The sequence below is a fragment of the Apaloderma vittatum genome, unplaced genomic scaffold (assembly GCF_000703405.1).
Source record: "Apaloderma vittatum isolate BGI_N311 unplaced genomic scaffold, ASM70340v1 scaffold23689, whole genome shotgun sequence".
NCBI classification, from domain to species: Eukaryota; Metazoa; Chordata; class Aves; order Trogoniformes; family Trogonidae; genus Apaloderma; species Apaloderma vittatum.
Window position 1 is genome coordinate 18009 of NW_009737321.1, and position 13287 is coordinate 31295.

Sequence of the window (13287 nt, forward strand, 5' to 3'; positions counted from 1 at the left end):
AAGCCTTGATTTGACTGACTGGGAATTATAACTGGCTGTTGATATGTCTGCTGGGGCACTGCTGGGGAACCTTGAGGCACCGAAACCTAAAATTGAGAACATATTAATTAAGACTTGCTTCTGCAGACAATGTTTCTTTCTGCCTCTTGACCACCACCAAGTTTATTTAAGAGGGTTTTTTTAAAAAGACAGACATTGAAAGATGTGCTGGAGTTGTCTGAATCCAGAAGATTAGTGATAACAAGAGTTGAAATAACAGTGTTTATAAAAAAAAAAACCAAAAAAACAACAACAAACCAAACCCGAACAGAAAAACACACACACACTTTTCTTCTCCCCCAAATGAAATGTTAGTTCCAAGGGACTCCGTTAATTAACAAAAGAGATTTTCTCTACAATAGAATGTGGGATGGTGGGGACGGAAATCTTACAGATATTTTCTTCTCACTTAAATTGTGGGGGGTATTTTTATGTTTTGTCTCCAAAAATCACCTTTCACACCTGTTTGCAGCTTTCTACCTTTTACAATCACAGAATGTTTGGGGTTGGAAGGACCTCAAAAGATCATCTAGTCCAGTCCCCCTGCCAGAGCAGGATCACCTACAGTGCAATGTACTTAAAACAATTAAAAAAACCTCACAACAAATAATAATTAAAAAAAAAAATCACTCACACAGAAGAGTGATTGAAAAATTATGAGTACATTACTCACCTGATAAGATGGCACTGAAGGATATGGAACAATCACACCTTGGATTTGATTCCCAATGTTGTTGTGTTGGCCACTGACTAGATTTTGATTCTGAGACTGCTGAACTCCAACTAAACCCTGGTAGTTTTGCTGCTGGTTAGGCAAAACCTGGTAACCTGAAATTATATATTTACATCTTAATTTTCAAATAACGAACACGTTTTATACATAGTTGCCTATGTGAAAACCTATGTGCAGTATTTTCCAGTGGCTTTTTAAATCTGGCAGCTTCATAAGAGTTGAATTTATCATGCATAGAAAAAGAAGCCAATATTAAAATTAACAGATTTATTCATCTGGATACAGCATGAAATACTATACATACCATTTGCAATGCTGCTCTCACATGCTTGCAGTATTGTTTTACAGTCATAAGTGAGTTACATGCATTAACACCTCAATTTGATAGGTGAAAGCTGAAAGCATTTGCACAAAGCATGCCAGAAACTATCAAAACAAATGAATTGTCTATTATTATGAACAAGGCCATTCTAGGTTCTTCAGTTTTGAAATTCTAGTTAGGCTAAATTCATCTAGTACCCCAGATTGCCCTAGGGATGAGGGCATCACTTCAGGAAAATTTGTGTAAGGCATGTGCGCAAATCTTTTTTAAAAACTCAGTTCCTACTGAAATCTATAATGCTAAAATCAACTGGGAAACGAGAATAATCTTCCAAGTAAAAATCTGTCTGTATGCAGTGGAAGACATTTTATATTCAAAATTGTCTTGGGGAAAAAAACCCAAATATTTTCATATTCACCCCACTTTAGTGGCTCTCCAACAATTTATTATCGCTTAAATTGGTATCCTCTGCTATTTTTAAAAAATGGCCTAAAAAGCCTAACTCCCCCCCAAAAAACCCAAGCTCAAGTGCAAAACCAGGAAATTTGGGTATTTATGAGGTTCAAACTTAACTCCCACTTTTTTTTTTTTTAATAAAAGCACATTGTAGGTAACTGCTACCATGATCAGAACACATGCAGAACACAAATATGGTTCTTTCTGTCATATTTTTACACAGGTGTGCGCTACTTACCCCATCAGCAAAATACCGTAACTATCAGTGTTTCTGAGACAAAGCCAGTTATCGCTCCAGAATAACAAAACTGGGCTTGTCAAGATGCACTGATGGCAAGAAGAGTCTGAATTTAGCTCGGACACATTCACATTCTACTGACCTTGACATTCCCCACGCTCTCTACCTTGGTATCGAACTATAATAAAGCAAATATAGCTGCAGAAACTCACTTGGATTTTTTTAAACTGTGTTTAAAAACCTGCATGGTCTATTTTGAAAAGAATTCAGTTAACACAAAACACTTTTTTTGTGAACAAAACCCACCAATGTTCATTGAATACATACATACAGGGTACAATGAACATTGTGAATCAATGGCCTCAGCTGGCTGTCTCTTACAGAAAATGCAACAATGAAGACTAAAAAAAAATTGTAGAGATAATCAAATACTGCTTCAGAAAATTAAAGGGAAGAAAGTTCAGTTAGTTAAAACCAAGAGAGCGATTCATTAGAAACACAGAGCACACTGAATATTTTCAGAGAGCTATGCAAAACTTCAGAACAAGGCATGCTTGAATTACTATTAGTAATTAAGATTTTTTTAATAACTCTGAAGTTTGAACTGTGCACAAAAATCCACCTCATATCGGTAATAAACAAAATGCTTAAGTGTATTTTGTTACAAAAACGTTCTATGGCACTTAAAATAGCACCAGAATGCAAAGTTGTGGTATATGACAGATCTTATCAATACAATCTAAACCTCTTGTTTCCCAGAAATTGCATTGTAGCTGTGAATATTTTTCAGCTTTTTCTGGCGCTTCCAGAGGCAGACATGATCAATTTTGCAAGCAGAGAGGACTGGAACAATATAAATTGACTGCCAAGGTTTCCCACAGGGTTCCAAAGAATGCTCTATTTTTAGCTTCACAATTTCACCTCTGCCTATAGAGTGGTCTGACAGAAATGCAGCACTCAGCAGAAACCCCACACCTACTGTAGCACTATCTCATTACATAGAAATACTCTGAAACAGTACATAAAAAAAAGCAGGCTTCTTAGCATTTACATATTTAAAAAGAAAACATTATTAATAATAGACAAGTTACCTTACAGAATATAGAAACACATTTTCTGGATAACACATTATGAGTGAGCAACAGCCTTTATTCAGGAACAGAAAAGCAAGTGCAACCACTCGGTTAAAAAGCTATGAGTACAACTACAGCTGTTATTACACCTGCAATAGTTTCACCTGTGAAGCAGAAGGTAGGTGAACTTCAGCTGACATTCCTACAGTTCAGATAAGATTTTTTTTGATAACTCTGTAGCTAGGTCTCATTATACCTGAGCTCCCATTATCACGGCAGTCACAAATGCCTTTTTCTTAAAGAGAGTTGTCTTCTCCCAACATCTTTTTGAGAAACAAATACATTTTTATTAAAAGTGACCCCTCTCCCAAATATTTCACCTGAAACCCCTCTAAAAAGGAAGCCAGGAAGCAGCTGAAAAAGAGACCGGTTCACTGTGAGAAATGTAAACCTCTCAGACAGTGTTACGGCCCCGAATCCAACAGCTCATAAATAAAGTTCAGGCCACTCCATAATATTAAACCAAAAGTGGCTTCGGTTGCCATGCTCTCAGAAGCTGTCATCTTTTATCTAAATTAATGTTTGGAAAGTTATTTTATAGTTCATAACCACTCTATAAGATAAATAAACCCCATGGCTTTTATGTAACACAGGATTTGTTAATTCTCATTTCTGTATTAGCCAAGTACCACACTGCCTTTTGTTTCAAAACCAGCCGTTGCTAAAAAGCATCAAACATTTCAGATGTAGCTTTGTGTCCACTTAATACAAATATTTACCATTTAGAATAAATCTCGAAGAAAGGTAATTTAAAAATACACAACCTTGTGAGCTGTTTACAGAACAAAAAAAACAACGTGGAGCCTTCCATCTCTAGAATGCTGATTCCGATTTGCCTGTGAAGCAGTAGAAGAGCCAGCAAGGGCTGAGTAGTAATTTGGAGTTAAACACTAATTATGCATTTGCTAAGTGAAATACTTCTTGCTACCGTTAGTGCCAGTATACACCAAGTAACCAAACAGGATTGAATGGAATTATGGGCTGGATCACCCCTTCATTACTTAAACACGATTCCTTATGCCACGGTTACAGGTACAAGGTACATTATGAAAGCAGCAAAGTAGCTGCCAGCACAGCTTTCTTATTTTATTTCTTCTACGACACCGAGGGAGATTTTAGAGCTAAAAAACATACAACAAAAACTTACTTACCTAAAGCAACAGACTCCTCCCTTTGCATCTTGGTGCTGACACACCATCCCCCCATGCTTGCCAGCTCATGCGGTTTTGTTTAGCTACATGTGTGCACTGGGCTCTCTCCCATTTGGAGAGCGTGTGTGTGCTGTCTGCATGGGGGGGACACGACTGTAAATGGGGAAATAACCCCAGCTGAGCCTCAGACTTTTTGCTGTTAAACAGTCTGGGTATTAAAAATTCTGACGAAGGAAAGGAGGTTGTGTAATGCAGTTGGATAACATCTTAAACACCAGTGGATAAAACATGTTGGAAAAAAATGAGTAATTTGTTTGCCTTTGAAAAAATGTCAATATACTTTCACTTCTGAAGAGTGAAAACTAGTGATCTATTTGCAGTAAGTAGGTGTTAACAGCCCTACCATGAGCATCCCATCTTGATGATTCTGCAATGAAATAATCCCATGTACATTTGTGAACTGACACCCTGAGTAACAACTTTGGGTGTCACTGCTGTTGGAGCAATTCCTAAAAGAGCTGCAGAAGAGAGATTCATCCCTCTTACAGGCTACTTCATAGACCAACTATAAAGAAATCCAGACAAAATCTGTAAAAACTGATTGTTCCTCCTATTTCTGTACAGCACCACATAGATGAGGCTCAAAAGGTTATTGTCTAATGTATTTGACTAAAACATGATATAAAAGCCCAATTTTTATGAATTCTCTGCCTCCAGACGTCGCTAGTTACTTCCAAAAGTTTTTGCCTGTGAGTCAAGATATTACTCAGAACTAAATTTATTTCAGGAATCTCAAATCTTACTGAAGAAGTCATAATGATATATTTAAAGTACAGGTTATCAGAGCAATGATAGCTACAGTTACAATTTGCATGGAAAAAAAAAGACAACAGGAAAGAAAGAAGACAAATACAGCTTGGTAACAGTCATAGAAAGGAAACTGAAACAGTGCAAAAGCCTTTACAAAAAAGTAGAAGCTGGAAAAACAATTATAACCCCTTAAGTTTCATTATATATTCTATTCAATACCCAGATACCTTTAATTACAGGACAGACAGACAAATCAAAACAGTGTCACCAGTATCTTCTGCAGAGTACTCTTTTCATGATGCAACATATAAAAATGAGTATCTTTTGTTCAAAACTTTCAGTTAAGGTACATCTCTGCAATGATGTTTAACTGTACTAATTCGTCCTACTTTGCAAGTTACTATGAAGTCAACAACTTAAGTTACATGTTTTTAAAATGACACAGTTCTAAACTTAAAGTAAGTATCATCCTACAATTCAAGTTGCAGCATGAACCACTCATAGCAGTGGCTCAAATCTCAAGTTTCATGACAACCAACTCAAATTTTTTAGTTGCGCTTTGTATCCCATACTTCAACTTCTACTTTGTTTGAAATTTTACAGTAAAATAAGTTTAAAAAGCAAAACCAGGAGAGGAAGTGCATGAGGTGTTCTAATGAAATGTCAAAAGAGTTCAACAAACCTGTCTGCTGGCCGGGCTGTGCCAACGGTTGGTTTTGCTGAGTGTTGTAATGGACAGAAACAGGTCGGTATTGTTGACTGGAGTGCGGGTATTGATTGGGGGTACAATAACAAGCTGGCATCTGAAAATGAACAACAGTTCAAGAGATTCACTGCCTGTGAGTTTAGAGAAGGCAGACATCTAAATGCAAGACCAATCACACACAAAAAAAGATGCAAAACTTATTAAAAGGCACAACTAATATGAAATAGTTTATCAATTAAAAAATACACATGCTACATAAATTCCCCCTTTAACAGCAGCTTTATTCTCCTTTCACAGGAGAAGTAACGATTCCCAATTTCCACAAAGAAACACCCGAGACACTAGAAAACTATGCAGGATGTTAGTTTTACTGGCTACAGACAAATAGAAACACTATGGTGATTATACCTCCTCAACTAAACCAACATCATTTGTTTTAAAGCACATAAATCAAAAAAAAAACCCAAGCCCAGAAGAAACACACACAGTCCAGATTTTACAGGGAGCCCCACACTGTATAAAAAGCTCATTGTGGAAGAGCACGATCTGTTTTTAAATACAGTTTGTGAGAGGATGGAAACAGAGCCACCGTACCTGTGGCACAGGTTGCTGCATATATCCCTGCTGCTGGAGTACCTGCTGGCTCACAGCGTGGCTAGATGTTGAGTAGCCTGGACCAGAAACTGGTTGCCCAGAGGGTGGTGGAGGTGGAGGAGCGGCGATAATGTAACCAGACTGCTGCGGGGGCTGGAGGACTACCGTGGACTGGAACATAGCAGTGTGAGGTTCGGCTGGATCAGCAGGTGGTTGGCGGGCAAGACTCATATGGCTGAACTGGGATCCTAGGTTGTCTTGCTGTAGTAGTTAAAAAAAAAAAAAAAAAGGAAAAAAAAAAGAAAAATTACATCCAAAAGTATGTTCATGAAAAGAAAAAAAATAAAATGGCCAAATAGCTCAGTAGATTTCCGATATGCATATCTCTGCTGTGCATTAGCAGCAACATCAGCGAACCAACAGGAAGGAACAAGATGGAACACGGCAGTAACTTGTCTTCAGGGTAACAGCAGGAAAAAACATCCACATTCAGAGACTTCACTCATTTCACTGCAAATATTCAATTTTTTGATTACCTCTGCCTTTATCTACTTATTATAAGAATTCAATTGTTGAAAATAAAGTCAAAATTAATGTCATGAATATTTTCTGACTTTTCACAAAAGCTTGAGTGAAAACATCTCACCCCAGTTAAAAAGGCAGAAGGCATTAATATTGCTAAAGTAACTTCTGGTTTTAAGAGCTTAGGTTAATGAGGCTCTAATCCTGGGTAACAAGGTAAATTCCTCTAAATTGGTATTACACTACACGCAAGAATTAATTTTTTTTTTAGCCTGAAATCAAGTTACAACTGCAAGAAATGTATTCTAGTTGTTGCCTACTATTTTATTAACGTGACACTCTGACACTGATTGCACTGAGCACTGCAGGAGTCCTGTGTACTGTAACCCTGGGCTCCTTTTCTTAACAAGCAATTCAGCATCAAATTATCAACACCCTGGAAATTAGAAGTGATCACTAGTACTGTGTATTTTTGCTAACTGGGAAGATTTGGTTCATACTTCAGAAGTGGACTCTCCAAACATGAAGGAACACTAAAAATATTTTAAGATCATCTGGATTTTCTCTGAGATCATCCTGAAGAAGAGAGGAGCTAATCAAGAAAGAGTAAGTGCAAGCTCTTTCACTTACTGATTAGCTACATTCTCATTTTACAATAGAATTTTATAGTTCCCAGGCTAAAGATATTCTTAATTACCACTAGAAATCTGAACTTCTACCTAAAACTTTATTTAGAATATAGCTTGAAAAGTTCTATTTTTATTAGATCAACAATCTAACTTTGCCTTTGGTATTTCATTCTTTAATAATACCTATTAACACAACTATAATGCTTTTCTACATTGGATTCTACATTATGCTTTTCACGATACCTAGTTTAGAGAGGAGTTAGTGACACTTAATTACAAATTAATATTACCTCTAAAAATGTCCAAAGGATAAACCCATGCAATCCACATTTATTTCTGTTACACTACCAGTAGGAGTAAATCCTGATCTGGTCACTTTGTCCCACAGTGATCTGTGTAGTACAAGCATGATCAACCACTGACACACCGTATTAATACCAAACAGATAAAGCAAACTTTCCTGGTACCAACTACAGACATGATGCATTCAGATCATGAACCAAGACCATCAATCCTTTTCACTATGTTACTTAAATTGTCATCAGATTTTGAACTGCCAGCACATTTGGTATTCAAATGCATTTCCTGAATGTGAAATGCTCTGAAATTATTATAAACCCAGGAGGAGTTTCATTCTCTGCTTTAACAACTAACAAGTAACTCTAACAATAATTGTGAGTCATGGCACAGGCACCTGAACTAGCTGCTACTAAGAGCAAATGAGTCATATGTTAAACTCACATAGGAAGCTTCATAGGAAGCAAACTCTAACATGAGAAACAACATCGCTAATAACAGAACACTCTGCATGAAGTCCATCTGTACCTGAAGTACAGGTAACAGTTACAATATTGTTTTAATTACACGCAGGCTATTGAATTCAGATAAATCCATACCCATAGAAGACACTTTTGATTATTGTCGAAAATAATAACAAAGTAAAAACCTCTGAAGAGCTATTGTATAACACTGCAGTGGGTTAATCGTGGCTAGCTTCTAGGGTGCCCACCAAGCCACTCCCTCACTCCCCCATCCTTAGCAATACAAGAGGAGAAAATAAGACGAAAAGCTCATGGGTCAACACGAGGACAGGGCGATCGCTCACCAGTTATCATCACAGCCAAAGCAGACCTAACTGTTTATTTAATTTATTGCCAATTAATAACAGAGTAGGATAGTAAGAAATAAAATCAAAACTACAACCAACTTCCCTCAACTCCAGTTGCAGTTCCCAGGCTCAGCTTCACTCCCAGCTCTTCTACCTCCTTGTCCCAGTGTCCCAGGGGATGGGGGTTGTGACTGATCCATAACACTTTGTCTCTGCTGCTCCTTTCTCCTCACGCTAAAAAAAACTCCCATACAAGACAGTCTTTCACAAACCTCTTCAATGTGGATCCTTCCCACAGACTACAGTTCTTCACGAACTGCTCCAGCGTGGGTCCCCTGTGGGGTCACAGGTCCTGCAGAAAACCTGCTCCTGCAGGGGCTCCTCTCCACAGGTCCTGCCAGGAGCCTGCTCCTGTCCTCCACAGGCTGCAGCTTCCTTCAGCGCATCTCTACCCGCTCTGGTGTGGGATCCCACACAGGCTGCACATGGATATCTGCTCCACCATGGTCCTCCATGGGCTGCAGGGGGAGAACCTGCTTTACAATCATCTTCTCTACAGGCTGCAGGGCAGTCTCTGCTCCAGCAGCTGGAGCACCTCCTCCCTTTTCTCCTGACCTTGGTGTCTGCAGAGTTGTTTCTCACTCTCAGCTGTTACTCATCATGTTTTGCCCTTTCTCAAATACTTTAACAGAGACACCACCGGCATCGATGACTGACTCAGCGTTGGGCAGCGCAGGGGCAGTCTTGGAGCTGCCTGAAGTTGGTTCTGTCCAACATGGGGGCAGCCCCTGGTCTCGTCTCGCAAAAGCCACTGCTGCATCCCCCCACTATCAAAACCTTGCCACATAAACCTGATGCATATTCACTGGAGTATCAGAACACTCTGGGGAGTTGGGAAACCTCAGTTTTTGACCCAGATTCCAGTTCACATTCCACCTAGAATAACTCTTCTTTACCAAGTTTCAGTTTCAATTTCTGTGTGGCTTTTTTTTAATTTGTTTTGGTTTTTTAAACACAAAGGACATGTTATTTCATTTCTAGCTTCTATTTACTAAACAAGAGGTGTTAGTGAAGTGGGAGTATTAAGAGTTCTGGCACAGAGGCTAGAAAAAGGTAACCTCAAAAAACAGAACAGCCGATTCCCTCAAAATGTATTAGGTAGGGGTCAGCAGAAGAAAGAGCAAAGAAATCACAAGAAAGGATGGAAGGAGGTTAATCCAGACATAAAAAGGTACTGACTGGCTAACAAAGCAACAGCATTGAAAAGCTGTTGCTTTACAAAAGGAGATAAATATATCAAAATATAGATCTATAGATACAGCTGTATTTGTACACATTTCTGCTGAACTTGAAATAAATACTATAAAATCTCTTTTCCCCCACTGAGGTAATACTGTGCTGTGACTGCAAAGCTAGCCAGTCATTACACCGGTATCACATGCCACTTACAAACAACCAAGCAAAGGTCAGCACCCACTAAAGATTAACCCATGCAGAAAGGAGATGAACAGAAGATATAATACCACGGAATATTGCTGTGTAGAGGAGACGGGCAGGAGCGGGGGTGGATAAGAAACTGCAGAGTACTGAACAGGCTGGGAAGAAGGCTGCAGAGGCCGCATAGGCTGAAGAAATAACAGGTTTATAAACGTGGTTAATATCAGGGTAAAAGAAGTGAAAACAAAGTTAAATATTTTGTACTAGAAAAAAAACAGAACTATGCTCCAGAAAAGCAACTACGCTTCATTACCAGAAAGGGAATGGATACTTCTTTTTGTAAGCTCAAGAGTGCATGGAATTAAAAATAGAAATAGTTTTCAATATCTCAGTCTCACAGTAGAATGACATTATTATCAGCTGTAAGTCAGCAATTTGTTACTATTTAACACTTACCATCTCTTCTAGAGAATTTTTTTTAAACTCTAAAACAAAAACTACACATGCATTCTAAGTACAAGTTGTTTCAAAGCATCTAAAGAAAGATTGATTTTACAGGAAAAAATGACCAAAAATAAAAGTTTAGATTGAGTTCTACAAAGAGGTTTTTGCTACAATTAAGAACAATTTGAAAATACAGCAGAAGACTATAGACCTTAGCTTTGTACCTGAAATAGCTGCTGTGAAAAAGAGAGAACCATCCTTTCTCCTGCCTAAACACATTCTGCTTTTCTTCTCCGTCAAAGGCTGAGGTCATCCTTAACCCAGCCTATTTTACTAATTTCCTTTGCACAAGACAAGGACAAAATATATCCTGTACTTTGGTGTTCGTTTTAGCGAGTAGAGTAAGAAAATGTGCTACTATGGGGGCATTCATACTCTACCAGTCCCGAGTTACCTCTCTTGGCCACAAGTACTGCTTCTGCAATACCATCCAAGAATTCATTTGGCTGAAAAATAACCTTAAAACAAGGAGACAAAGGCTTCAGTGGAATAAACTCTTTCCACAGATTGCTGTCTGTATTACTGTCAATGTCAGGGGCAACCACACAGTGTGACTAGGGGTGGAGAGCCTCTCTTCCAGAGCAATCTAGGGTTGGTATGGTCTTAATACCATAACATTTCCACACTAAAATATCTTCTATATTTTTAAGAAAAGGCTGCCTACCATGTTCAGTTATTAGCAGAACGCATAACTCTGAAGACTTGAGAGAAAAAAATCTGGTTATCCACACCTGTGTAGCTCTTACATCCTAACCTATGCTTCAGCAGAACAAACCTACTGATCCCTTGGCAGACAGCAAGACAACAGCATCACTCCTCAATACAAGCATCATGTATTTGACATGCGCACCTGTGAGAGGACGTGATTTGCTGCGGGCTGTTGCTGAGGTGGTGCGGGAAGAGGTGGCTGCTGTGGCGGTCCAGGCACTTGGGTCCTAACAGGTTGTTGAGGCATCGGAGGATTGTACACAACTGGAGTGCCATCTGGATTAAGGAATGGCTGACCTGAAAAGTCAAAAAGAGAAGAGAACCATATGACAGGCAGCTGCATCATCTGAGTTTGGAGAAAATAAAGGCAAATTTATTTACAGTAGGCAAGATGAATAAAATAATGAGATTTGAAAATCAGCAAAGTCATACTGCTTTATATGACAGATTTATGCCAAATCTCTACAACAACATTTATAACAGCAATGACTAAACAGGCCTCATTTGACAAACTACATGCAGTTAAAACCCCAGACATTGAAGGTAAACAGATTAGCTAGCAAGGGCCTGTGTGCAGCTGCTTAATGACATGTGTCTTGCATTGGCTCATTTTGATGCTCAGGGCCCAAATACTGATGCTTAACATTGCAATACTCTCCCCTCCAATATAAATATTTTGCTGTCTGACACTCATTAAATATTAACATAATCTTCTATTAAAAAAGACTACTAATGACCATTTGAAATACATTAAAAATTGATAAAATGTAGGAAGAATCACAATTTAAAAAACTAATTTTAACAAATATCAGTCAAGTCTACAATTCTGCTGCCTTTTCTGAGGGGGAGTGCAAGTACTAGATGCTTTCAGGTGGAAAACTTCCCCAATCCCATTTGTTTCTCTGCCCTTCCCTGTTGCTACGTGGAAGTCCCATCAATCTAACAGGGAAAACGACCAACAGTACAGAAGGAAGAAAGTGGAAACTAATCTCATGCAAAATATCGACAAGCACAAAACTGAAGTGAAAATGACTCAAAACCCACTATTTTTTAAATGACAAAACTAGCATGTTTTATATTAAATCACTTTCAAGCTGATGGTATTACTTCGGTGCCTGCAATATTTGTTTTGCTGTAGAGTAAATGAAGGCTTTTTGCATGTCCGTTTTATAAACTCATAATACCAGATGTGACAGCCAACATTGTTTGTGCCTAATGCAGAATATCAAATTCTCTAGTGTATACAAGCACTAAACCCACTTATTTTTTAGCAATAATTATATTTGTCTTCAGATGGTCAACACACGATGGAAAATGCATGCATAAGATGCACAGCTATCACATTAGAACCAGAAAAACTAAGTCAGTAGTGTTATTGTCCAGAACCTAGATCTAAGATGGCAAATACGTGCTCCTCCAAATCCAAGGGCTATCTGAAAATCAGATCCTACGTCTAGTCATTTGTAGCCGATTTTTCAGCAGGGCTGCTTAAACCATTTATACCTTTATATATTTTTAAGAGAAACCTTAGGGAGCATATCAGTATGCAGAATCACTAATTAAAAAAAAATAATAATCAGATCTTGTATGAAACAGCAATTGATTAATATTAAGGAAAGAGAGAGATTTATCTATTTCAATGCTAAACATTTTAGTTATACAAAAGAAATAATTTAATGACCAATTATTTTAACAACCGCCATGAGAAAAATTTAGTTTAAAACATCATGTGCAGTTATACTCAAACATAAAGTCTATCTACAGAATCATGGGAAATATATCTTTAAATTTTTCTACAAGAGTAGAAAAAGCCCTTTAAACTAAAATAAAATATAGTCATTTTCTTAAGATTATGGTGTTAACGTAAAAGGTAAATTTACATTTTCAGGACCTCTTATCTTCTACAATAAATTAAAAGTTTTCTCCAGAGAATGCTAACTAGTCATTCAATCCAGACAAGTAGTTACATGTTTCCTTGAATCTACTGCTTACTAAAAATACCAATATTGGCCAATTAAGCCAACACCGATTTAATCACGTTTTAAACCGACAAGCAGATATTTAGAAATAGCATGTAATCTCATGCTTATTTCTGTCACTGTCACGAGCACAAAGAAATAAGAATATATTGCAACAAACAAAATGAAGGATGATAAATTCTTTCAAATCAGTATGAATGCTTCTTCAGGCTCTCTTT

The 13287-nt window shown here is 37.9% G+C and overlaps 1 protein-coding gene across 1 annotated transcript in view; it reads right to left on the minus strand.

Annotated features, from left to right (window-relative positions):
* R3HDM1 (R3H domain containing 1) overlaps positions 1 to 13287 on the minus strand; it is a 52211-nt gene that overhangs the window by 11405 nt on the left and 27519 nt on the right. Inside the window, 5 exon segments of the mRNA XM_009877295.1 lie at positions 1 to 86; positions 713 to 867; positions 5565 to 5685; positions 6183 to 6443; positions 11233 to 11387. The exon segment at positions 1 to 86 is cut by the window's left edge and continues 16 nt beyond it. Of these exon segments, the coding sequence (XP_009875597.1) occupies positions 1 to 86; positions 713 to 867; positions 5565 to 5685; positions 6183 to 6443; positions 11233 to 11387 (778 nt within the window).